The 25,230-nt window shown below is 46.2% G+C and overlaps 2 protein-coding genes across 2 annotated transcripts; one reads left to right on the top strand and one right to left on the bottom strand.

Annotated features, from left to right (window-relative positions):
* Positions 1-2,297: 2,297 nt before the first annotated feature.
* GJD4 (gap junction protein delta 4) lies at positions 2,298-4,804 on the top strand. Its single transcript, XM_010221819.2, has 2 exons — positions 2,298-2,361; positions 3,618-4,804. Exons 1-2 carry the CDS (start codon positions 2,298-2,300, stop codon positions 4,802-4,804), a joined length of 1,251 nt encoding a protein of 416 aa, XP_010220121.2.
* A 16,967-nt stretch (positions 4,805-21,771) lies between these two features.
* On the bottom strand, positions 21,772-24,430 carry FZD8 (frizzled class receptor 8). Its single transcript, XM_088534025.1, has one exon. It carries the CDS (start codon positions 24,395-24,397, stop codon positions 22,421-22,423), a length of 1,977 nt encoding a protein of 658 aa, XP_088390151.1. The 5' UTR covers positions 24,398-24,430; the 3' UTR covers positions 21,772-22,420.
* Positions 24,431-25,230: the final 800 nt, after the last annotated feature.

The raw sequence follows: 25,230 nt of genomic DNA, 5'->3' as shown, positions 1-25,230 counted from the left end.
GTTTTTATTCTAGCCTTTTTATTCACCAGCCTGGACTGGTGCCTGGATTTATTCCTACGCAGGTGGAGGACCCTGCACTTTCCTCTGTTGAACTTCATGAGGTTTCTCTCTGCCCATCTCTCCAGCCTGTCCAGGTCCCCCCGCATGGCAGCGCAGCCCCCTGGCACATCAGCCACTCCTCAGCCACAATTTGGCATCACCAGCAAACTTGCCGAGGAGGGACTCTGTTCCTTCATCCAGGTTGTAGATTGATAAATTGAGCAAAAGTGGCCCCCATACTGATCCCTGGGGACACTGCTGGCTACAGGCCTCCTGCGAGACTGCACTGCTGATCACAACACTCTGAGCTCTGCCCTTCAGCCAGTTCTCAATGATGTCCCTCGCTATCCACTCATCATCCATTGTCCTGGATTTTCTTTCTTTCCAATGAAAATGGGCCATCCTTCCTCAACATATCCTGTCATCTCATGGTCCTGAAGGCAACAGTTCGGGGCCTTAAATCTCTGACTCTCACGTTTCTTATGCACAAATGATACAGGTCTCCCACAGCCATGATGAACAAGGATGTTCTAGCTGGCAATATTGACAGAGGCGATTTATAGTCTATTGTGTTAAAGCAGCTGCTGAGCATTCACACTCTGCCACCATCTTGACATTCCCGACTATTTTTGATAGCTATTTTTAACAAAGGATGTTTGACAGGAATGCCTTCATTTCCAGTATATGATCTTGGCCTTTTGTACCTTTTTTCTCCTCAGTTCCCTTCCTCCTGCTTTTCCCCTTCCCACACTTCTTACACACATGCGAAAACAAATTTAGCAGGAAAAAAAGGAGTTAAACAACCCTCACACAGCATATATACATCAGCAGAGGGAATGTTTCTTTGGCAAATTCTTTGCATATACCATTGCTGAAAACAAGAAAAAATCCTGTATTTACTATCACATTTGAAAAACAAAACAAAACAAAACAACAACAACAACAAAAGCAGGCTGCCATAGGAGAGGGATCACGGATACACATGATGCTCACGTGTCCTGTGGATGCTTTGCACACTCAGTGGTCAGAGAGCTGGGGAGACCTCGTCTTTGTGACACTAAGTAACACGCTTGCCACACTTTGCCACATTTTATTTAATGATCAGTTTTAGCAGGTAAAGCATGCCCAGGCACAAACCTTAACCTCCTCACAGCTGGCCACAAGTAAGTCTCTTGGTGGCAGCATCATGGGCAGCAAGCCCATGCTAGGCCGGCAGCCCTAAGTTTTTGTGCTGTTGTGGCATCACTCACTGAGTCTCACATACACTTTTTCTGTCTCTTTTTTTTCTCCTTAAATAAGATTTCCTGGCAACAAGTCGGACATTACAGTGTTGAGAGGATAGAGCAGAGCATCCGACAAGCTGCTGAGCTGCAGGCTGCTCTGCCAAGGGATCGGTGCCACGGCAAGGGCTCCGTGCCTTGTTCCCAGCCCGCTTTCTGGTGGCAGCCCGGTCTCACTGCCATGCCCATGGCCAGGGGCATCCGCGGCTTCCCCAGCAATGCCTGGGCCCAAAACAACTTACGCAGGAAAAAAAAAAAAAAAAGAAATTAAAAGTGATTTCTGGAAAACAGCTGCTCCCTATTTTTTTAAGCTTCCCCATTTCCCCACTTCTTGCCTGCAGGGAGGCTGGGCTCACGCGTGGGGGAATTTTTGGTGTGCCCATGATTGACAGGGCCATGGTGTCCTGTCAGGAAGGCTGTGGTTTATTAACAAAATGACTCTGGGAAGCTGCAAGGAGAGAGCTTCCTAGGGGGGAGCTGCTAGACTGAAAGTGTCTTTCAAGCAGAAGGATGCTGGTCCTTCTGTATCCCCTTTCCTTCTGTTACCCATGGGCAATTCCTCCTGCGCCTGCCCTGCGCTTCTCTGCTCTCTCTGTCTTTCAGCCCTGAAGCATCCCAGCAATGCCTGGAGGCTGGTATGCCCCGGCTGGGTAAGAATAGTCTACAATGGCAGAGCTTACGCCTGTTATATATTGTCCACTTGCAGTTGTCTGGACAGAAGATCCACAGAAGAGGTAAGAGCAGACACATCGGAGAAGCCCTGTTAAACCCTTGGGAAGATTTGCTCCCACATCCAGAGCAAACAGTCCTGTTCACTTCATTAAAATAATTCTTCATTGATAATGTTGTGACTCAGTATCTCACTTCTGTCTCTTACCCTTCCCTCATTTTTTTTCCCCTATTTTTCCTCTCTAGGTCTAATTTACTTTGGAAATGTCAAAACTGCTAAGGCTGGGAGTCTTGTGAACCCGTTCAAAGATGGAGCGCTTGGACTCACTGGGATTACTGATTATCACACTCAACTATAATGTGACTGTTGTAGGTAAGGAACTTTTAAAATATTACACGCTTTTGTCTGCTTTGTATCTGGGGCCACCCTATCTGATAGCTGACTTCTTTGATTTGTTGCTATCAATCAGTCTAATAGAGATCCTTAAAAAAAGAAGTAATTAGTCGGGTATGTGATATAAGAATAGTGAATATATGTCTTCTTATGAAATAGATTCCTACTTCCTCTTTGAGGGGTATTTTCTGAGCTATGATAAAAAAAAAATGGAAAGATTTTCAAAATTGACTTTTCTTGACTCCTAAAAAAATTTATCCCATCCAAAAATCTCTAAGAAACTGCACAAAGAACAAGGTCTCATTCAAAGATGAGACATAGGGCAGCAATTACTATTTTTTCACTACTATTGGTTTATTGGAATAAGGGAAACATCTCATCATTTCCATTGAAGTTAATGAGTCTGAGCCTTGCCTAAAGCAATTATATGAAAGAATTCAGAGAAAGACAAATATAAAGAAGCAATGTATTGAAAAGCCAAATCTGTAAAGCTCCCCTGGGTCCTGGTTTTAAGGCAGAAGGAGCAATTGTTCTGAAAGGAGAGAGAGAGCAGCAGAGGGAATGTGAGGGAGGGCTGGGGATACCACGATGAGGCAACCAAAGAAGCATTAAAGGGAAATGACAGGGGTACACATGCACAGACACAAATGTACATTTGTAGAACATTTTGCATAAGTTTGGTAATTAACATCTGTTAACTAGCTCATTAGTAACTCTAGACAAAACAGAGATACTTTCTTGGTCATAGCCAATCTTACATTAGAACTAAGAACAAATATTACAGCAGGAAAAAACCTTTTGTATCTACAAGCTTCCTCCTGTGCTAATTGATTTATACCAAACTAGGACAAAATTCAGGTGCAAAGGCATGGAACAGACAGTAAGGAAGAACTGTAATTGAAATGGGATTATTCACACAACCCTTAACTCTTTTTACCAGATTTGGACATGTAGAAGTGCTTAAATGAAGCCGAGGTTTTGCTTGGCAGGGTTTACTGTGTGTCAGACTCCTACACTGCCACATCTAGATGAAAGCTATGGAATGTGTTAGTTAACACATTTTCACACGAGCTTCAGTTCCAGTCAAAACAAAGACAAAGAGCAGCTTTAAGAGGAGGAAAATGATTGCAAATGCCATTTCTTCAAATGTCAATGGAGAGTGGCTCCATCACATACCCCCAGTTAGGATGAGTGCTCTCAGTGCTCTATTTCTGTTACCTTTTGTTCTCTTCTAGGAAAGATCTGGCTAACATTAATAATTCTGCTGAGACTGGCAGTGGTCGTGCTGGCAGGCTATCCGCTCTACCAAGATGAGCAGGAACGCTTCATCTGCAACACCCTGCAACCTGGGTGCTCCAACGTTTGCTATGACTTGTTCTCACCCATATCTCAGTTCAGGTTCTGGCTCTTTCAGACTGTGTCTATCCTGCTGCCTTATGCTGCTTTCAGCATTTACGTTTTGCACAAGGTGGCCATGCACATTGTAAGGATGCATGGTTTGGCACAGGGACACAAAGGCAATAAGTGTTTGCCTAGCCCCAAAGACCAGAAAAAACACAGTGCAAGTCCTGTTGCCTATAGACAAGACTATGACGCAGGCAGCCTGAGTGTCCTTGATTTTTCAGAGGCATACACTGTTCAGCTTTCTGTTAGGACACTAATTGAAGCTGCCTTTGGAGCTGGGCAATATTATTTGTTTGGATTTTTTGTTCCTGAGCGCTTTTCCTGCTACCATTCACCTTGTACAAGCACGGTGGATTGTTATATCTCCCGGCCCACAGAGAAATCCATAATGATGATTTTCATGTGGGCAGTGAGCAGCCTGTCCTTCCTGCTCAGCCTTGCTGATCTTGTCTGTGCTCTTCGGATGATGACAGCGAGGAACCGACAGAAGAAGCCGCTGGCAAACCTCCACGTGGAGGATGCCCACGTTTCAGCTCTGCCTCCAGGACACTGCACTAGCTCTTCCCTAGCTCAACATCAAGACCAGCCAGCACCAAAAGGCAGCCAGGGCAGTGACGGCTCCTGCTCGCTTCTCTCTGAAGAGGAAGGAGAGCCTGTTCTTCATCCTGAAGTGGTCTCTCAGCAAACTGCCCACACTAATGTTAACAGTAACAGCAATATGCCCTGTGTACTGAGAGATCCTGCTGCTAATCAAGGCGGCATTGAAGGGCCCTTGTGTGCCGCTGATCAGCAAGGCACTACGTGCAGGCAAGGGAGACCCGGGCTTCAGCAAGGTTTCATTCAAGATACCACCCTGACTTTGAGACCTCAGAACAAGTCTCACCTCGGAGTTTCCTCCTCTGTAGTTCAGAGCAAGCTTTTAGGACATTATGATTCAGCTGAGCTAACAAATTCTGATGCACAATCAAATTATAGCAGTACTAGTTGCCTGAGGTCAAAAAAATCAGAATGGGTTTAGGGCACTGAGTCAGCACTGCCCTGGGATCCTGCCACGATGCGTGGCTGCTTCACTGGGGAGGTTGGAGCTGGACACCGCGGCTGAGGCTGTGCACGAGATAGATACGGTACTGTGCTGCGTTTGGCTGAGGGGAGGAAGATGACGAAGCAAGACTCTATCGAGGAGGAAGCAAAACCTCTGATAAGAGCTTGAAGAATACTACACTAAGAGAACTTTTTCTGGAAAATGCAACAGCTTTATGTTCCTGTGAATGTGAGTGGCTCCATAAAACTGTGGACTGCCACTCTTTTTTAAATCTGTTTTTTCAGGAGCATGTATATACACTTGTTTGCCCTGACCTAGCTTTATTCCAACAATTGAGCTTAAGAAAGGCTTGATTTTTAGCACAGCTATACATTGTCTCTTTTCGGAAAGTTAATTAGACTCCTCATATTAAGCTGTCCAAGGCCCTCAAAGCAAATGTTTTGTAGAAAAAGAAAATAAAGTGTTTTTTTTTTTTCCAAAGTGTTCAAGGTATCAGTGTGTAAACAAGGTCTGGATCTTACTGAACTTTGGGGTTGGAAGGCTGTACCTGTACTAGTTAACAGTACCATGGCATTGCTCTCTTGTCCAGAGCTATGGTCTGGCCATGTCTGAGCTGTTCATTCCTGCTGGCCTCCAAAACAAGGTGGCTGAATCCAGACTATTTATGGGAAATGGTCCTGTGCTGCGAGCTGCTCGGGAGGGAGCTGGTAGATAGGGCTGGCCACGCAACGTGACAGTGTAGGGGACCGTGCTGCAGTGCGCGGGCCCTGGCACTGCTTACTGGTACTAGTGCTGGTGGCGATGAGCTACCAGCATGTCTAGAAAGCACCGCACGCCTCTGTCTGAGGTAGGCACTCGGGGCTCTCATTTCCAGCAGGACAGATGACTCATCTGACCCATTTCAGACTCTGGTGACTCACTCTGGATAAACCTCTCTCTGCTACCGGGTGATTATCTCAGGCCTGGGCTCGAGGAAGGTTGTGTCTAGCCCAAGAGAAGGATACAGCGGCAGTGTCTATACAAAAGCACTCGCTTCTTCATTTGGCAGACTGCTGAAGCTAATGATTCAAAAACGTGTTTTTAAGTAATGACCGTTTTGATCATTGTCATGCCTCGTTCTTTCCTTCTGCTGTGATTCTGCTGCGTTTATGTAAGCGTGGCCCAGCGCTGAGGCGCAGCTCTGCGTGAAGTGGGTTCGCTCTTAGCTGCAAGTCAGAGGGGGCTGAAGGCTGCAGATACCTGCAGATCGTCCCAGGTGGAGGAGCAGGTACTCTGAGGAAATGTACTGGTTATAGTGCCTTATAAAACTGATCATTCAGGGGGCTGCAGGAGTTTGAAGGCACTGCTTGGAACTGAAGTAGCTTTCACTGCATTTAGACCCGTGCAGAGGAGAAAACAGGCATAGATCCCATCTTGCCCCAATTCTGCCTTGTAACATGTTTTTGTAATGACCTCACGGCGGGCTCCTCTGTGCAGAACATCCAGAGGAAACAGCTTTTCCATCCTCCCTTTTCACTCTAATGGATGCAAAAGTCCTGACAACAGGCCAGTGCATGACATCCATGCACTATTTCTCCCAAATGCAAGGTTAATTATGCCACATCCTCTGCCTTGCCTCAAAACTGGTAGGTTTGGTGCATGGGGGGCAGAATTGCTGTGTGGGACTGGAGGCAGCATTTCCTCCACCATGTAACATACTAGGAGATGCCTGGGTTTACTGCAGAGGTTTTTAATTGCTACATTATAAGTAATGTTTTCCTTCTTATTAGCTGTTCTTATTTCTTTTATCCTGCATGCTAGCTGTATGTTTTGTCATTTTCAGGGTAGGAGTCATATTAATTATTAAACTTATCATAGACAGAAAACCATTAAATATTTAAACTCTTCAGCCTGCAAAGCATCTTTAATAGAGCCTCTGCTGTTCACATGTACTGTCACAAAATACTGCAGCAGAGGAACCTTTCATAATTCCCTGTGCCTGCCCAGCTGTGAGCAGGAATGCAAGGAACAAATGTGGATTGAGTGTATCCTGTGCACCCCTCAAACTGAGATATCTGCATGCCTATAAATAGGGGAGGATAAATAACGCATGCGTTATGGCTGGACACAATTTGCTTATTTGTGTCACCAGCTACACAGCTTTTAACAACTCAGGAGTCTCCGTTTGAATCAAGAAGATCTTTCTAGTGCCTGGAATAGACAGGGAAATTAGAGAACTTCTTCCTTACTCCACTTGAGGTTTACAGTTGGGAGATTTTGCCCTTTGCTCATAGTACCGTCCCTTTGCTGCAGCCTCCCTGGACTCTGGACTGAATCATCTTGGACTCAGTGTGGGGTCAGTGTAATGAGCATTTAATGGATTTATATCCTCTAGGAGCAGGATTGCATGGACATCTCGGTAGAGGGGGAATAGAAGTTTATGTTATCAATAACCTAATCCTTAGGGAATATCTGTGAGTTTCTTTTAAAGACTGTTTTCAAGTCACATATATTAAATTATGAATACAGGCTCTTGGGAACAGGGTAAATCTGCTAGCAAGAGAAGACCAAGGGAAGATGTGCAGAAATGTTTGCACTATCATCTGAGCTCTCATGGCTGAAACAAATCAGAGATGATGGCTGGGAAGTGCATCAGCAGCAAGGAGGGAGACCCAGGAAAGCAGATCTGTTTGAAAGAGGACACCAGGATGGCAACCAAACATAATTTCTACTTCTATTCAGTGTCACTCGGTCTTAAGACAAGGCTCTATTCTGTCCAAATGCCCTATAAAGAGTGAGTAAAAGAAGTAATTAATCTGGTTTAGGAATGAAACAGTGAAGTAGCAAGACTTTCTGCCATTTAAGCACATCTTTAGTCTTCTACATTTCTGAACATGACCCTGCGATTCCTACTGAAATGTATCTCTTGCTCAAGAGAATGTCGCAAAAGCTGCTTTTTAAGCTTGACAGTATGTCTTTAAATTTTCTCTTAATCCAAGTATTTTGGAAAAAACATTTCTGAAGACAGGCTGACAACACAGCACTCGCAATACAACCCGTCGCTTAGCTCTTGTGTGCAGACAAGGCTGCCATAGCCGAGGACTCCACCAGTTGCACCCTTACGGAAGAGCACAGGAGCTGTTTTCATTGCTCATCCAGTCTCCTCTGCTACTGAGCGTGAGACTATGCAGAAATGATTTAGAGCTCCCTGAAAATAAGAGTTGGAGATGGTCAGGAAATTTATGATTCTCACAGTAGGAAATATAATTTTATTTGGAAATTCTAAAATATCTCCTACCCCCCCCTTTTTTTTTTTTTTTTTTTTTTTTTTTTCTTCTAGTATCTTTAACTGAAGCATAGAATTTGCTAAGTAAGTAACTGATAGGCTGCTGGAGTCCAATGCTCAGAATATCTATGTTACTGTGCGGTAAAATTAAGACTGCTTAGGAGCTTCTGCACTACTAGCATGATTTCAGAAAAAAAGAACAAAAACAAACAAACAAAAAATAGTTTTACCTCTGGATAAAAAAGATTTTATTTTTTTTTTCCTGAGCAGAAGTGGGCTTTTTTGTTTGTTTTAATTTGTTTTTTAATACAGAAAATGAAGCCAAAGCCAATTTCAATCACTTACTTATAATAATTTTCTCCTTTTTCCTCACACTCTACATTGGGTCTCTTTGATTTGCTCTCACCAGCTTAATAGAAAGCTGTGACTCTGTTCTCTTGTGAAATACGCTGTAGACAGCTGTCTAGGGAATGCATAATTTCCTATTAGCAGCAGTTGTTCTTCATAAATATCCGAGATTGGGAAAAGTATTAAATATGAAGTTAACTATGTACAAAGACACTTAGTGTATTTTTTCAAGTTATTAAAATGAACTACCCTTGTGTGATACATAATTATTGCAGAGATTATCTTTCTAGAAGGGATCATTAAAGAGGATATTAATTGTACACTTCTATTTTAATGTCGTGATTATAATGATGAAAAGATACATTAATACTGCTTGTAATGTTTTAGAATAATAAAAAAATACATCTCCAAAACTATGAAGGTCGAGTAGTTGAAAAGACTCTTACTTAACTTCTGTCTTTTGTTGTATTTTTAATAGCTCAATATTCAAATGGTAGAAAAATAATTTTATAAAGTAGTGCTTACACTGTAATTGAGTAGTTGAAATGTTCTCAAAATTAGATGGTCTCTGTTCAAAACCATAACATGAATTCTTGGTCAGGGATACACATAAATGCTGACTGTGGAAAAGGAGCTTAGCAGTGCAGAAATCTGACCAGAAAGTATGAAATGTATCTTTACATTTAAAATAATCTCTCATCCATGCAGCTAGATTTCAATCCCAGTCTAGTTCACTAGCCTTTGCCTTGCTTTTGCCCACTCCCGCTTCTGTTTCTTCTGCTTGGGCTGTCCCAGGCCCTTGTTGCAGCTATGATTTAACTCTGGAAGAATCCATCTAGTCTAACTCAAAGGACATAGTCTAACTCAAAGGACAGTTTCCACTTCCTTGGCCATTCACAGCACGGAAATATCAAAAAAATCAGAGCGTTATCTCTAAATTGGCTTTTGAAGCTAACACTTTAATTTGGGTACTGGACTAGCTTTGAAACATATTCACTGATGAAAAATTCACTGAAACAAGATGACGATGGTTTCCAAGCTGTTCTTTAAAGATGAAATTTATATATGGTGCCCTCAAGAAAGATGGAAGATCTGGGGTCAGCAATCAGAAGCAAGTCCTTCTGTTTCTTATTTTCCTACTGTTTATCATTTATTTTGCCTATGGGACTTTAAGCACCTCATGCCAGAGTGTGTTTGGGGACTTTTCTATTGTTAAACATGTTGCCTTTGGCATTTGGAAAGATGCAGAAGCCTCTGACCAAACAGAAAGAATTTTTGTATCATCTTCTGTGGTTTCCTAGCCTGTCTTAGTACTGGAGGTGTGCAGTATTCTTCCCTTCCTAGGAAAGATGAAGAAAGATGCTTTTAGAGCCCTGGTAGGCTTGCTGAGCAATCCCTCCTTATCCTCTCTGCCGAGACACCCACTCCTGCTCATTTCTCTAAAAGTCAGCGTGACTGATTTTTACCTTTAACATTCAATATAAAGACCAATTACACAGTTATTTCTGGTGTCTATTTTTTCCTAAGTTTCTCTGGTATCCATGAAGAAGAAATGCTCCAAAGCAGATGGATGGCAGAAATACTAGCTAACAAATTCCAGCTTTTCTTCTGCTTCATCAAGCCTCTTCCTAAAACGTTTTATTGAAATATAAATATCTATAACGCAGCTTGCTAAATCTGATGCATTGATAAGCACCTTTTTGAACTGATTCAGTGGAGACTTTCACATATGCCTTAAAAGGATCTTGACAGGATCCTGATTTTAAATGACTGGAGAATACGAAAGAGTTTGCATTTAAGCCACACTTATGTTTCCCCACAGCCACCCAGAACTGAGCTCAAGAAGCATAAAACTACAAGAAATTCAAAGGATGGCCCTAAGTTATTAGCAAAGCACATTATTCTCTTGTAAAGAAGACAGAGGTTCCAGTCCCTTCCAGCCTGATGATCTGGAATAATGTGTAACACACAACTACGTCAACTTAAATCCATCTAAAATATTTAGCCTATAGAAATAAGGACCATGCAATAAGGACATTTTCTGATAACTGAGAAATTATCTCCAAAATGAAGACAAATTGTCTGTGTCTAACACACCTATTTCATGACAGCTGGCCAAAAATACTGACAAGCTTTAGAACAGCAATGTCATGCTTCCTATTTAGTTAGCACTTTGTACGTTACCAAAAGCCCTAAAACAATGCTAGATTGATGTAGATCCAGCAGCTGACATTTCATTGCCCTTCAGGACAGTATTTCTCTAACCAAAACAAACAAACAACAACAAAAAAACCTCTGCTGAAAATAATCAACATTCCTGAATATCCCAGTTTGAATGAGCACATTTTACCTTTTGAAAAGTTTGACTAGCATGAACCTAAAATCCTAAGCCTTAAAGATACAGGTCTGGATTCAGCAAAGTATTAAAGTCTTCACTTCTATTGAGATACCTGTTGCTATCAATAGTAATACTTCTTGCTGGGGTGACCCCAGTTCCCATTCATGGCAGCTGGGCACTGTATCACTTTATATATTGCCCTGTACTGGTTTGGAGACCAAATTCAATCTAAATTTTGCCTTGCTTTTGGAGTGTCCTTGCAGTCCTCATAAGAACAGGCTGGCTGGGGCACCATAACACAACTCTCAGGGCTCCTCAGTCCGTTCAGGGCCAGCCTGCTTGCAGGCCACTGCTGATACAGACAGAACACCTTAAACATAGAGCTCTTCTGCTGACTAAAGATAAATTAGTATATTAGTTAAATCCTGAGCTATAGGAGTCAGTTAAAACCTGTTGCAAAAAACTAAGACCACCTTGCAAAACAATGTGTTAGTAGATGCATAATATAATTGAAATCTCACATCTGCATCTGCAAAGTTAACGCTAGGTGAAACTTGTCTGGAGCAAAGATTTTACAGGATCCTCCTTGAAACTGAACTATATCAAGAAAATCAGGAAGGTGCGGGCACCTTAGCCTCTTGTAGAAGACCTCACCTGCACTCGCAGTGAGGACCCGCTTCCCTTGGCTGAATCTTCCCTGCAGTCTTGCACGTGGCCATATAAAGAGCACGTAAGTGTTTGCCAGAATCACTTTGTACAAAGAAAGTGCTAGTGAGCATCATTTCCGCTCTATTTGGTATAGTAAATGAAGTACTAAGAAAGCTGGTCTCTTTCTAGTCTGACCACCTGGATATCCTTGTATATATGGGGTCTGCTTGGAGCAGGAAGAGTTTTTCCTCTGCACCTGGCTGCACCCTGGTGCGGATGGGGCTGCCCTCTGGCTTCATCCCTGCCCAACTCTGGTTAACCTCATCCATGCAAATCTCATTTTCCAGGAGGGATCTTAGCCCCTTTCTTTGTTCTGGGCTTCTGAGGACCTTATCCCAGTGTTTCCTGAAAGCTGCTGGAGGCAGGAAGCTTGGCACGCTGAACACTTTCTGTCCATCCAGGAATCACTGCTACAAGCCAGAAATCAGGCCTGCTGGGTACTCATTGCTGGCACTCGATGGGGCGATCCTGCCAAAGTGACTGCACTAAAACAGGGTGTCCACAGTTTGCTCCAATTTTCTTCCTCTGCTTCAAAGGGAAATCTGTAAAGTGCATGTGTGGCCCTGACATATTTGGAGTGAAATGCTGCAGGCTGCCTTGGGAATACGTCCAGCTCTGCCAGACCCTGTGTGCTGGCACTGACTGGATCACTTTGTACAGAAGATTTGTTGGCAGTTGTGAGGATACTGGCAATTAGGAGTTAGCCAAGACCTACTGCTGCCTATGAATTTTCAGAATCACAGGGACATGTATCTGGCTGCAGAAAATAATTGTTTTTTTCAGGCATTTGTGCTGTTCTTGTCCTTTCCCTGCTCCTCTCCCACCACCTCCTGGTCTTCTTGCAAAAGCAGAAAGTGTGTCTTAGCACCCCATGCATTAACCAAAGCCCAGGCTGTTGTTTTGGAGGAAGAAGTGTCTGTTTGTATGCTACTACCTGGCAATTGGAAGCGAATGGCACCAGGAGGGGTGGTAGTAGGGATGACATGTAGCTTTGTTTGCAGAAAACCCTAAGGAAATGTAGTTTTGCTTGGAATCATGGGAGTTCTGCCAATCTGGGGATGATTTAACTTAGCTTAATTGGCTGGGGTCATATCTGAGAGGGAAAAAAAAAAAAGACTTTGCAAGAACGGTTTATACAAGTTTAAGCAGAGGCCAGTAAGCTTGACTGCTGGAAACCCTTACTGGCAACAGGGCTGGAAGCACTAGAGGATTTTGCAAGCTCTTTTTATGGGTTTTCCCCATAAAAAGTGTGGGCTTCCTTTGCTATTATGGCCATGTGGGTTGTCCAAGTGTCTGGGCAGGCAGCTCTTGATTTCTCTGGAGCCTCATCTGAAAGAAGAGAGGGGTTCAAAAATATAGTAGTGCTGTCAATCTGAAGAAGAGTGGGAAGACTAGGAAGATTTTTCCTTGCTTTCACTATCTTCCTTAAAACTTCTGTCTGGCTCTCTGCCTGGTGCCAAGTTCCCTTAAACCCTAGCACATGTCAGGAGACAGGGCCCCATCTGTCAAAACGCCTACTGATGGCCATAAGGAATGGAGAATTTATGGGTGTTTTTCAGAAAATGCGTGGTTTCCTCTTGGTTAATGGTCCTGTATGAGTAAGGACAGGAAAGGGGTTTTATCTGGGAAAACAATCAAGATTTTTGACCTTTTCCATGAATAGCCTCTCTAGCAGTACATGACATACACCTCATCACCTGTCTTGGATCTCTGTGAAATGGCTTTGGTTTCACCTCAGGCACAAATCGCTGGTCTCTGTGGTGCCCCTGGGTGCTTCCACCTTCGACAGTTTGAGAACAGGCCCTCAGGTCCCTTCCAGGAGTCTTGGGGCAACAGATATAAATGCTCTTTATCACTTCAGTTTTGGATGTGGATGGAAAAAAAATCCAGTTTAGTATAGACATCCAGGAAAGCAAGTCTACTGGGATAAATGTTGGCTTCTACACCAAGCTGATAGGAATGTATCACCTTGTATGGGAGGAAGTTTCATAACCCACAGAGTTTCATCCACATCTTGTGGCTGGTCCTGGTCACACTTCAGGTCCCTCTCACCTGCCATAAGGTGCTGATGAAGAGTGGCTGGGCTCAAGCAGAGCCTTTCCACAGGGAAGGGGGGCTGTGTTCGCACCATGTGCTAGTGCTAGGACAGTTCTCAGAAAATGCTTGAAAATGTCAGACCTGGGTAGCTTCATTTCCACATAATTTCTGGCCTTTTATCAGCATAAAGCTAGCTTTTCTAGTCAAAATAGTCAATGACTGTGAACACTAGAGTGAATCAGGTTGATATTTTATTTGAACATATTTGCTGCTCTCTAGAGGAACTAATGGAACTTGCATGGTTTAAACATATATCATTATATAGTTTAAGCCAAGCTGTAGTTGGATAAATTAGTGTATGGAAAACTTGAGGAGAAAGAAAAAAAAAAAAAAAGAAGCAACCATTATTAATGATAGCCTCCTCTCTGTAAAATGTAGTCAGGAAATGAAGCTGCAGCAGCACCTGAATTTAGATGCCTACTTGTGAATTCAGTGTTCGAACTAGAGTGGGGGCAACTGACTCAAACCGCAGGTGGTTGTTGGCTCAGTCATGCTCTGCCTGCAAAACTGAATTAAGGCCACGAGGATCCTTCAGAGGGAACTGACTCACCTTGCAGAACCCACTGGCTGCACCACCAGAACTCCATTGACTGCAACAATTGCAGACAATTGTCTTACCTGTACAAAAATCACGTTTAAAAACTTACTTGCATTTAGATGTCTTAATCTTGAGCTGCCTTCACCTAAACATGGCCCTAACAGGAAAATAAATAAATAAATAAATAAATAAATAAAAATGTATCAAAATATCAAGAATTACTTAGGCACATCTGGAGATGTACTACTGTAAAGGGTATTATCTCTCAGCAAATGGAGTCTTGTTTCAACTCAATGAAAGAGACTGAGAAAGCAAAGTCAGGAGAATACTATTGCTATTAACCTGGAATATCAAATGTTTTCACAGTATAATTATTTAGAAAAAGAGTAGTGAATGGGAAAACAAAACCACAGGGATCATACACTTCATAGATCTCCAAAATAAAAAAGACAAAAAAGAAAAAAAACTGAAAAAATAACCCAAAAGACAAAACTCACAAGCCTCCTGTTCAATACCCTGAAAACTTATGAAATGCCTTTTCACTCCCACTTCCATCATTACTTCAAAAGACAAGATGCTTAGAGGTGGACATGCTGCGTTTTATGAGACATTAAACCAAAGTTTGCTCTACCTACTGTGTGGGACTACTGCTTGGAACTCATGGACAGTAGGACTTTCTTGAAAGCAGTTTCTCTTACCTTTCTCAAAGATAGAATATAATATCACTTACTTACTGTAATACTCTATACCCTTTTTTTTTCCCCAGAGACCGCCATTATCTACTTAATGCTAAGAATAATAATAATAAAAATCATCCATAATTTAGGATTAAAGCAATATGGAGCCTATGAAAGTTGCACTACAAATGTTACTTACTTTAAAATTCCACAGATTTTTTGCTGTTGACTTTTGAATCTCACAGAAAGTTCAGCCCCTGAATAACTCTCTATCAAGTTTTTTTTAAGACATGCAGAAATATATATATGTTTTGTTTTCATCAATCCAATTTTCCCAGTAGAAATTATGTTTGAAAGCACTGCATAAACTCATGAGTTAAGCCCTAATTCCGAAAAACATTCTTGTTCAGGAAAACATTTAAGCATAGGCTTACTTTAAGCATCTTTTAAAATCTCACTGAAGTCAATAGGACTTTGGCATGCACTTAAACGGTCCTTACCACCCTACATGCCTGTGATCCACTCCTATTCAAGAAAGCAATCAAGCACAAGTTTCTGAATCAGGATCTAAAGGTATTCTGTGAAAACCATTTCTATTCCAAGCTCTGCTAATAAATTAGTGTTTTTTGTGATTTTTTTTTCCATTAAGAATGTATAACGTGAATGTGCCTTGCTTCATTTTAAGCTGCAAAGGCCTATTTTATATCCTGCTTGTTAAATCAGATTCTAATGATTCTTTCCTTCATGCAAATCTTTCCTCTCATTCATGGATTGTATTTAAATTCCACTCAGCTCGCATTCATGATGCCTTGTCAGTGATTTGCATTGCTCTGATGTGTTTGCCCTGGTTGCACCCCTCACTCACTTTGGCTTGAGAACATAGGAGCCATAAATAACTCTTTAGCTGCTAAAAACAACACACACAATCCGTGTGCACTAATGAGCTGGAGGACGGCGGCAGCGAAGCTCCTCATGGCTCCCTGCACTTCCCTGCTCTGGCCGTTCCTGCTCCATATACTGGGAAAAGGCTGTTTTCCTAATTTTGCTCCCCTAGATTTTTGAAAAAAAAAAAAAAAAAAAGAACAAAACTTAGAAATCAGAGCTGTAGTTGTGTTTTCTCCCCAGACAATTTTGAGGAAACAAAAGTAGTGAGGCTGCTACTCTGACGTGCTGAGACGGTGGCTCCAGATGGCAGCACCGTCCAGGAGCGGGAGCCGCGCAGGGCTGCCAGCCTCCACCTCAGAAACCAAATTGGTTTTGCCTCTCTTCTCCATTTGGACCCATCTTTCTTTGCTATCATAAACCAAAAAGGGCTGCGTTCTCTCACTCATGTTGGAATTGGATCATTTCAGCCACTAGAAAGAGTATCATGATTAGCAGACATTTTGAAACAAATCAGCTTCTACAGTGTAGAAATGTTTTGTTTTGGGGTTTTTTTGCCCTATTTTCAGGGGACATAGAAAGTGAGCAGCTCAAGTCATTTTACATGCTACTTACATTGACATTTTGCAGTAGAAAAAGATAACTGAAATTAGCACTTCTTTGTGAAAGTTGTTAACTGGGTGTATTTTAGCAAAGAAAGGGAAACGTTTGGAGGAAAGAAAATGCCAACCAAATCTAGTTAACACATTTAAAATCAGTATAAAAGCACCTAACAAGTCAAAAACATCAATGCAAAAATGGAATTGAATGGTGCCGGAAAAGAACCACTTCCCACCCCTCCCGAAACACATTTAAAAAGTTAGGCAATATCCCAGTGAAATAGCCCAGCTTTCTGCTCTATGGTAGCTTGGATCTGAATCATGATTTGTCCATGCCTTCCTGACTGAATCTGAGTTTTGCCAGGAAAGCAGCATTTCGTAGCAGCAATGACAGCGGGGCCGAGTGGCTGAGCTCCGGGGAGGGCGGCTGCTCCGCTGCTCTGAGCGCTGCCCTGGGCGCCCAGTGACCTCCCTTTGGGGACACTGCCCCTGGGATACCCACCAGCAAGGAGGGAAAGCTGCAAGGGTGAAGCCATGGACTTCGGCATGTGGCATTTCGGCTGGAAAGTAGAAATGGAGGCGGCAGCTGCAGGGGGCCAACTTCAAGTGGTGACACAGAAAATAAGGGGGAATCAGTGAGCAGGGGAGCACAAGGACCATGCAGGCAGCAGCTGGAGAGCATAAGTAGCCTCTTCTTTTAGGCACTGGAGACATGGATTTTTACCTGAGCTTCTCTCATGTGCAAGCATGTTCACACTGTAGGTGCCTGCATGTGCGCGGCCTTGCCAAGGGGAGCCACGAGCTGCTCTTGGGAAAGGCTGAAATTCCCATTTTCCCCAGCTGAGGGCACCTCTGGATGCGCCCTGCTCCCGCCAGCCCGAACAGGCTGCTCTTCACCGCGGCTCCCTTCGGGATCAGCTCGCTTGACACATTGGTGAAAATACGAAACTGCTGCAAAGAGACTCTTCTACAGTTGTGTTGTTAGAGAATGGGACGAATGTGTCGTGTTTCCCTAAGAGGAGGTAACATCAGCTCTTCAGGACACTGAGCAGTTGAGTTCGACAAGCCTCGCACGATGGCCACAGGCTGCGCTGCTTCTTTTCAATCAACTCCTCAAATCACACCATGATTTTAAGTTTTGTGAGCCCGGTATCACTGTGATTTTTATCTCCCAAGAAGAAATCTGACTATTAATTCACTAGTGAGGTCACAGACTAGACACTTGTAGGAGTGAAAAAGTATTAACTCAGCTGTTAAAAAAGAGGTGATTTAGCATTTGATCTCAGGAACTGATTTCTGAAGTGATTTGACTATCCTTAGACACCTTAGATTATGGCTCCACATTTTAATAGCAGGCGCCAGTTATTTCCGCAGTACCGTAGCATTTATGATGTGTGATTCTTTCTGCTGAACTAGTGAAATTCAGATACCTGATTACAGTAATGATGGGCATTTATAAAAGCCTAAATAAATAGAGCTGTCTGAACATTTGTAATTGAGTTCTCTTGAAAATTGCCTAGAAAATCATGACCATATGCAGACAGTCTGCCCTGTTTAAGATTTCTTCTTGGACCATCTTCTGCAAGTTGCTTTTCTTATTCTCCTAAGGATCATCCTGTCCCTTTCAGGGTGATGTTTATTGCTAGTCCTCCTCAATTCTAGGCAGAAATGTGCTATCTTTCCAGTACCGCCCAGTTTTGGTGTGCAGGGCAGAAAGAGAGGGAATGTGGCCAGGACGAGGAATGGAAAGGGACTGTTCCCCACTCGGTCCCGGCTGGGAACAGAGGGTTTCGGGACCAGATGTGGAGAAGGGCGCCCTGTGAAATGTAGGTCATGCAGAGCCCAAAAAGGAGAGCAGCAGCAGGGCTGCTCTGGGCACATTGTACCAGGTGCTTCGGAAACTGGGTTTGATTCCACATCCCTGGGCCTCACTGAACTTCCCTCCAGAATGGAGCTTTCACTCCAAAATCACCTTTCTTTTGTCATTTTTGAGCACTTGCTCACCTTTGCATTTTCCCCCACAATAGGCGTTTAGTGTAAACCATTGCAAGTTCCATGGCTTCACTGGTAAGAGGATTAACTCACCATGCAGGCTAGTCTTGACTTTGCAGCTCACATAGTGTCTGCAAGAAAAAAAAAAAAAACATTGAGCATGGGCGTTGGAATTAGTGATATCTTGCCCGTATTGAAGTTTTGACACTTACTTCAAAGTGGGCCTGGATTTCACCCAAGAACTCTGGTGTTCCCTTCTCGGCTGCAGATTCCTTTCCAAATGTGGGCATTCTGCTTGGCCTTTCAGTACCGATTTCCTCATGTGGAAAACTGTTGTTGATTTTCTGACACGTCAGCTCCAGGTGTCTTAGCGAGGTGCCCGAACCCGGGCTTGCAAGCTGTGGTGAAGCACGCCGAGGACAGTGCAAAATTGTCCCCTTGCCTCATGTCACTTATCTGCTTTTGAAGATTGGCCATGCCCAATGGAAAAATGCCTTAGAAGGGGAGCACCACTACACTTTGATTTTTAAGTAGTGTTTAAAGAAAGCAAAACTCCTTGTGCGCAGTCTTGGCCTTCATATGTCTTTTATTGCAGGAACTGTAAAAAGTTTCCCAGAAAGTCTGGCTACGTTCACGTTATTTCAAGGTGCAAGAATTTCCCAGTTCCGCCCCATCCAAATTCCCCTCCTTCCCAGGATAATCCTAATCCTAATCAGGTTTTGCCCAATGCAAGGGGAACTTGACTGCAGGACCCTTCTGTGCAACAGCACAAGGGCTGGGTGTAGGGTCCTGGTGTGCCCTTGGCACCCTCGGGCTGCTCTACCTCATTTTAAAAGCCCACGGGCAGCTGGGCCAGCTCCCTGGGAGGCTGCAGGATTACTCAGTCATTAAGGCAGGAGGAGAATAGTGCCTGGGATTTCCTTTGGAAACAGGAACACATAAAGCAGGAAAGGGTCCCAGAAAGACACTAGTTAAGAGAGAAGAAAAAAATCCAACCTGTGTTTCTCTGCTAGCTTAGTCACTCTCCTGAATGGAGCAATTGGACCTTCTGAGAGGGTCTTTATAGCACATCTGTCTTTGAAGTCTGATAAAGTGCATCATGACAATGTGAAAAAGTAAAGTTCAGTGTATCCGTGGGTTTGTATTCTTCTATACCTAAATGCCACCCCTCTTTCTTTCTTTCTTTTTTTTAACACAAGTTTTGACAAAGCCTTTACTTGTAAATTAACTTATCCAGCAATTTCCCAAGTTTGCGGTTTCTAGTGATTTGAATTTTGTCTATTCTTTAAATGTTTAATCTCTGCACGATTGCTCAGTTACTTCCAAGTGCTAAAGCAGGCATGTTGCTAACATAATTAATTCTGAGAGGGTTCCTCTGATTAAGTTCATCTACAGCACCTCTTGCCTGATTTCTGGGTAAGTTAAGCACAGAACTGCTTCCTATCATTTTACTAAAAATGCTTTTAGCAACCTGAACCAGCCGTCTGCAGTCTGCAAAAGGCCTTTCTAAATAAATCCTCACAGAATAGTTCTGGCTCAGGATGTTTTTTTGTTATGTTTTGTTTTTGGTCTGGCTTGCTGGAAAGCAGTGGAGGGGAAGGAACACAGATTTTATCTGGCAAGTGATTGCGCTTCCTTACATAGTACTTCCCTACCAGGAAGAAAAAATCTACCTCAGCGCCACAGACAGCGATGAAAATTGTCCCACTGATTTAAAGATTGCAGTAACTGCATCATTGCATTTTTTTTTACAGTCTAACTTACCTAAAGGAATAGGCCTGATCATTTTGTACATGTGTCAGTACTGTAATTCTGGTCAAAAGATACACAAATAAGCACCAAGAACAACCCAGTGGAACTTACTTCAGATGTGTCCCTTCCTTCTGAAGAGATGAAGAGATTCCTGTTTTCAATTCCCCCTTTTCATGGTCCTGGTAACTTTGTAAAAGTAGAACCTATTAAGTTATGGGAACTTGGGAAAGGACACGAATAATCAAGTCGGTGCTCAATGGAACAAAGTTTTTCCCACAAATAATGATTGATATCTGTGTCATTAGTAGGGTAGCTGCCCATCTCTTACTGTGATTGACAGCTTAATAAGGGACCTGGGGCTATCTTTTCACTGCTAACACACAACCTAACCAATTGCTTTTAAATTATTCCTAATTTGACAGAGTATAAGGAGAAGACATTAAAAATATGTATTTGGAGTAAAATAACATCTAGTGGAGGTTTTACTTGTGGTATTCTGAGTAATTCCATTTCAGAAAATGGAGTAACACTTAGTTAACAGATTTATTTTAAGGCACAGAGTTTTTAAAGAAAATTTTATAGTTGTTCTTTGGTTCAATTAGGAGCAAAAGAGAAGGGAGTTTTGTAATGCAATTGTCCTGTAAAGGAAAATGTTTTAAATTGGGGAGATTATGTGAGCAGACCACCTGTAGGGCATTCATAGCTCTTTTCTATAATGCTTCAAGCCATGCCTTGCTGCCTGCAGTCTGGCTAACAATGCAGGGAAAAGCTGTTTAAAAGGCTGTTCTCCCTTTTCCCTCTGGTGTTCACTAACTGTTACAAGTCTTCCTCTTAAAAAAAATAAAAAAAAAAGTCCCACGTCCCTTTAATTGAAGAACTTTAAGGCTCCATGGTGGCCAATTGGTCTGCAACAAGAGGAACCAGGCAGCAGGGAAAGAAACTTCAGACTATACATCACGTTTGGTGAAGAGAAAAGATCAAAGTTTTCCCAAACTCAAAAGAAACCAAGTTCCCTACAGATTAACCCTATTCATTTAGCTCCTCTTAAAGGAATGATGTTCTGAGCCACTGGGCAGACAGGTAAAAAGTTCAACAATTGCCAAAGCATTCTTCTGTTAATTCAACAGCCTTCTGCTCAAATAAATTAGCTTAGTCCTGACAGAAGAACAATACCTTTTCTCTTGAAAAAAGGACCATATTCCATATACAAAAGTTAAGTATGAAAGGTTAAGATGTTAGTTTAATCTGTTAAGGAGAGGCTGATCCAACAATTTCAACTCAACTCACTGCTCCACTGTAAAACATAAATCTGCAAGTTTAAAACATTAGCACTTGAGCAGCCTGCATGCCTGGAAAGGCAGGTGCTTAGAAAAGCGCGGGTGACAGGCAGACAGAAGGGCATTCGCCTGCCTTAATCAGAATTCATTTTAAAAAAAGTGATACTTAATGATCTCACCATGCAAGATGACTCTTTTGTACAGGTTCAGTTTAAGACACTGTCATCATTTAAAATGTACAGAGCAGAGAACTGCAGTGAGGCGCTTCCCACCTTGGGTAACTTTGTCAGAATGACTTCTTGAAGACTCGTCCTTGTGCCCACAATCTCTCTAGCACAGCTGGCCATCTGTTATACACCAGTGACTAATGCAAAACCATAGTTCATAATCTCTATCTCTCAGCCTTAGAAGCAACTAACAACACAGCAGCTGGAATAATCAGGGCAGGAGGAGGGGAAAACTTGAAAAAGTCAATTATCAAAAGTCATTTTATTGACAAAATAGAATACTCATATTTGCTCTTACAGGGGTAGCCTCTAAACTTTTTTTACAAAAAAAAATTTACAGACTGTATAGCTTTGGATATATACATATTTTACACATCTGTACAAAGTAACAAATAATTATATAAATACATCCTTTAATGTAGGAAACCCGTATTTATCTGGGGTGTATAATTAAGACATGTTTTGATTCAGTCTGTGTTATAAGGCATTTGCCTGGTTGTTAACATCCCGAAAACTTGCAGTCCCAGCACTCTTGCCTGGCAATGGGGGGAGGAAGAGCCTCCCTCCCACGGGCAAGGAGCTGCTCTTAGTCCAGAGTGAATCAGAAGCCGCTCTGCCCTCTGCAAGACTCGGGGGAGCCTCTACCCTCCTCTGCCAGCAAAATAATACGCTGGCTCCTTGAAGTGGGAGCTCCCTGCATGTGAATGGCGGGGAGGGAGGAGGGGGCTGCGGCCTGGGGCCTCTGCCAGCCGCATTGTTCCATACAAGCTGTGGCTAATAGGGACCATTAGGGGTTCATTAATGGCACCAAACAGCGAGGGGGCATTTTAGGCAGGCTGGTGAGCAGGCCGGTGTCCCTCATTCCCTAACCTTTGGCCTCTTTCCCCCCTCCTCACACTTGAGACAGGGGCATCTGCTTGGGGTAGGAGACAGAGCTGGCAGTGCCCGACCTCCACGTGAGGCCGGTGCTGACGTCGCTGTACAGGGAGCCGCCGCCTCCGGCGCCGAGTCCTCCTGTGGCAGCAATCGCGGCCTGCCCGCCTGCGCCTGCCCCCGTGCCCCCGGCCACGGCGGCTCCTTTGCTGGCCCAGCAGCAGCGGGTGCAGAGAGCCCGCCAGGACTCAAGGGTCTTACCGGACCAGACCCAGACGCCAGAGGTGATGCCCACCACCAGGCACATGAAGTACTTGAGCATGAAGACGGCATAGTCCGGGCGACGGGCCTGATCAGGCTGCTGGTCACGCAGGCAGGGGCAGTTGTGTGTGGCCTCCCAGCGGGGCCGGTTGTGCTGCTCGTAGAAGAGGCAGGCGACCACGCTGGCAGCCGGCACCGTGTAGAGCACTGTGAAGAGGCCCAGGCGGATCATCAGCTTCTCCAGCTTGTGGGTCTTGGTGGGGCCGCCCTGCTGCTTGATGACGCTGCGGATGCGGAAGAGCGAGACGAAGCCGGCAAGCAGGAACATGGAGCCGATGGCCAAGTAGATGAGCAGCGGTGCCAGCACAAAGCCCCGCAGGTTCTCCAGGCTCTGGTTGCCCACGTAGCAGATGCCTGCCACTGGGTCCCCGTCCACAGAGCTGAGTGCCAGCACGGCAATGGACTTGACACTGGGGAGCAGCCAGGCTGCCAGGTGGAAATACTGCGCGTAGCCAGCGATGGCCTCGTTGCCCCACTTCATGCCAGCAGCCAGGAACCAGGTGAGGGAGAGGATGACCCACCAGATGGAGCTGGCCATGCCAAAGAAGTAGACGAGCAGGAAGACCACGGTGCAGAGCGCCGGGCCGGTGCTCTCGTAGCGCACGTGCTCGGCCACGGCCAGCTCGGGCTGCAGCTCAGCCGCGCCGCCCGCTGCCCCGCGTCCCCCGGCCGCCCCCGCGGCCGCCGCGCTGCCACCAGCACCGGCAGCCCCCGCGCCGGGCCCGGCGGCCGCCGCGCCGCCGCTGCACGCCACCTTCTCGTGGCCGGCCACGAGGCGCACCAGGTAGCCGAGGGAGACGAAGAGGTAGCAGGCGGCCAAGAAGATGATGGGCCGCTCGGGGTACTTGAAGCGCTCCATGTCGATGAGGAAGGTGGAGACGGTGGCGAAGGTGGAGAGGAAGCAGAGCACGGACCAGAGGCCGATCCAGAAGGCGGTGAAGGCGCGCTCGTCGGGGCTGAAGTAGGGGTTGTGGCAGGGCAGCGCGCAGTTGGCGATCTGCCCCGTCTTGACGCGGTTGTAGAGCGGGTGCCGCTCGCTCGACACGGACACCATGGGCGCGCGGCACTGGCAGCCCGGCTCGCAGGGCGGCGGCGGCGGGCGCGGCGCCTCGGCGGGCGGCGGGCGCGCGGGGCCGGCGGGGCGCGCGGCGCGCGGCGGCGGCTTGGCGGGCGGCGCCGCCGTGGTGAGGTCGGTGCGGTTGTAGTCCATGCAGAGCGTGTCCGGGCTGCCCTGCTCGGGCAGGCGGTCGCAGCGCATCCTGTCGGGCCACGCGAAGCCGTACTGGCGCATGAGCGGCGCGCAGCCCGCCTTGGCGCGCTCGCACACGCTGCGGCACGGCGGCAGCGGCTTCTTGTAGTCCTCCAGGCAGATGGGGGTGTACATGCTGCACAGGAAGAAGCGCAGGTCGCTCGAGCACTGGATCTCCACGAGCGGCCAGAACTGGTGCACCTCCAGGCCGGCCTCGTCCTGCGTGTCGTGGTTGAACTGGTTGGGCATGTAGGTGTAGTTGTAGCCGATGCCCTTGCACAGGGGCACGGTGATCTCCTGGCACGACAGCTCCTTGGCCGACGACGAGGAGGCGGCGGCGGCCGAGGCGGCGGCGCAGCCGGCGCGCTGCAGCAGGCACAGGGCGGCGAGCAGCGAGGTGACTTCCAGCAGGTAACTCCACTCCATGCTCGGCGAGCGCCGGCGGCGGCGCCGCTCCCGCCCCGCTCCGCCGCCCGTCCCGGGCCGGAGGGCGCCGCGGGGGCTGCGCGGGGCTCGGCCGCCCGCGCGGGGGCAGCGCCTGCCCGCGGATGCGCCGCGCTCAGCGCAGGCTCCGCAGCCGCCGTCTCATGCTCGCGGCGGGGGCGGCTCAGCGGGGCGCCCCGCGCCCGTCCCTCCGCGCAAACTTTCGCCTTGAGCGACTCAAGATGGCAGAGGCGGCGCCCGACGCCCTCCGCGCCGAGCGGGCAGCAGCGCCGGGGCGGCCGGAGCGCAACGCGGCGGCTCCTGCCCCCGAGCTCCCGGCTCTGCGGGCGGCGGCTGCCACGGCCGGTCCGGGTCCCGCTGCTGCCGCCGCGGCCGCGCTCGCCCCGAGCCGCCTCCGCGCAACTTGTCGCTCCGCGGCCCCGGCAGCGCCAGCGCGGCCGCCGCGCTCTCATGAATATTTATAGCGAGCGCCGCCGGGCCCCGCCCCCGCCCCGCCCGCCTATCGCGTGCGCCCGGGCGGGCAGCGCCGCCGCCTTAAGGTGGAGCGCGCGAGAGCGCTCGTGGCTACTGGCCCTGGGCGCCGCGGCTGCTTCCGCGCTTCCCGCCGTGGCGGGCGGCAGGGCAGGGCCGGGCCGGGCCGGGCCGGGCCCGCGCGAGGCGAGATCCGTAGCAGCGGGGGCCCCGGGCTGGGTTTCGCGGTGTCCCGAGCTCGGAGCGGCGGCAGTTTGTCCGCGCTGCCGGCACCGGCTCCTGCGGCTCTGCCGGGCGCAGCCAGCCCTGCGCTGTGACACCGAGTGCGGCGCCAGCTCGTGGCT

Source organism: Tinamus guttatus, unplaced genomic scaffold (genome assembly GCF_059628265.1).
Source record: "Tinamus guttatus ecotype Peru unplaced genomic scaffold, ASM5962826v1 Tinamus_guttatus_pri_ptg000530l, whole genome shotgun sequence".
In the NCBI taxonomy this organism is placed as follows: Eukaryota; Metazoa; Chordata; class Aves; order Tinamiformes; family Tinamidae; genus Tinamus; species Tinamus guttatus.
Note: the sequence above shows the minus strand (reverse complement) of the source record. Positions and strands in the feature narration are given on the sequence as shown.

Bases quoted from the DNA above. Each gene is read 5' to 3' on its own strand.
- GJD4 (XM_010221819.2), top strand. From the start codon at position 2,298: ATGGAGCGCTTGGACTCACTGGGATTACTGATTATCACACTCAACTAT. The intron at 2,362-3,617 runs GTAAGGAACTTT...GTTCTCTTCTAG, and splicing joins CTATAATGTGACTGTTGTAG to GAAAGATCTGGCTAACATTA.
- FZD8 (XM_088534025.1), bottom strand. From the start codon at position 24,397: ATGGAGTGGAGTTACCTGCTGGAAGTCACCTCGCTGCTCGCCGCCCTG.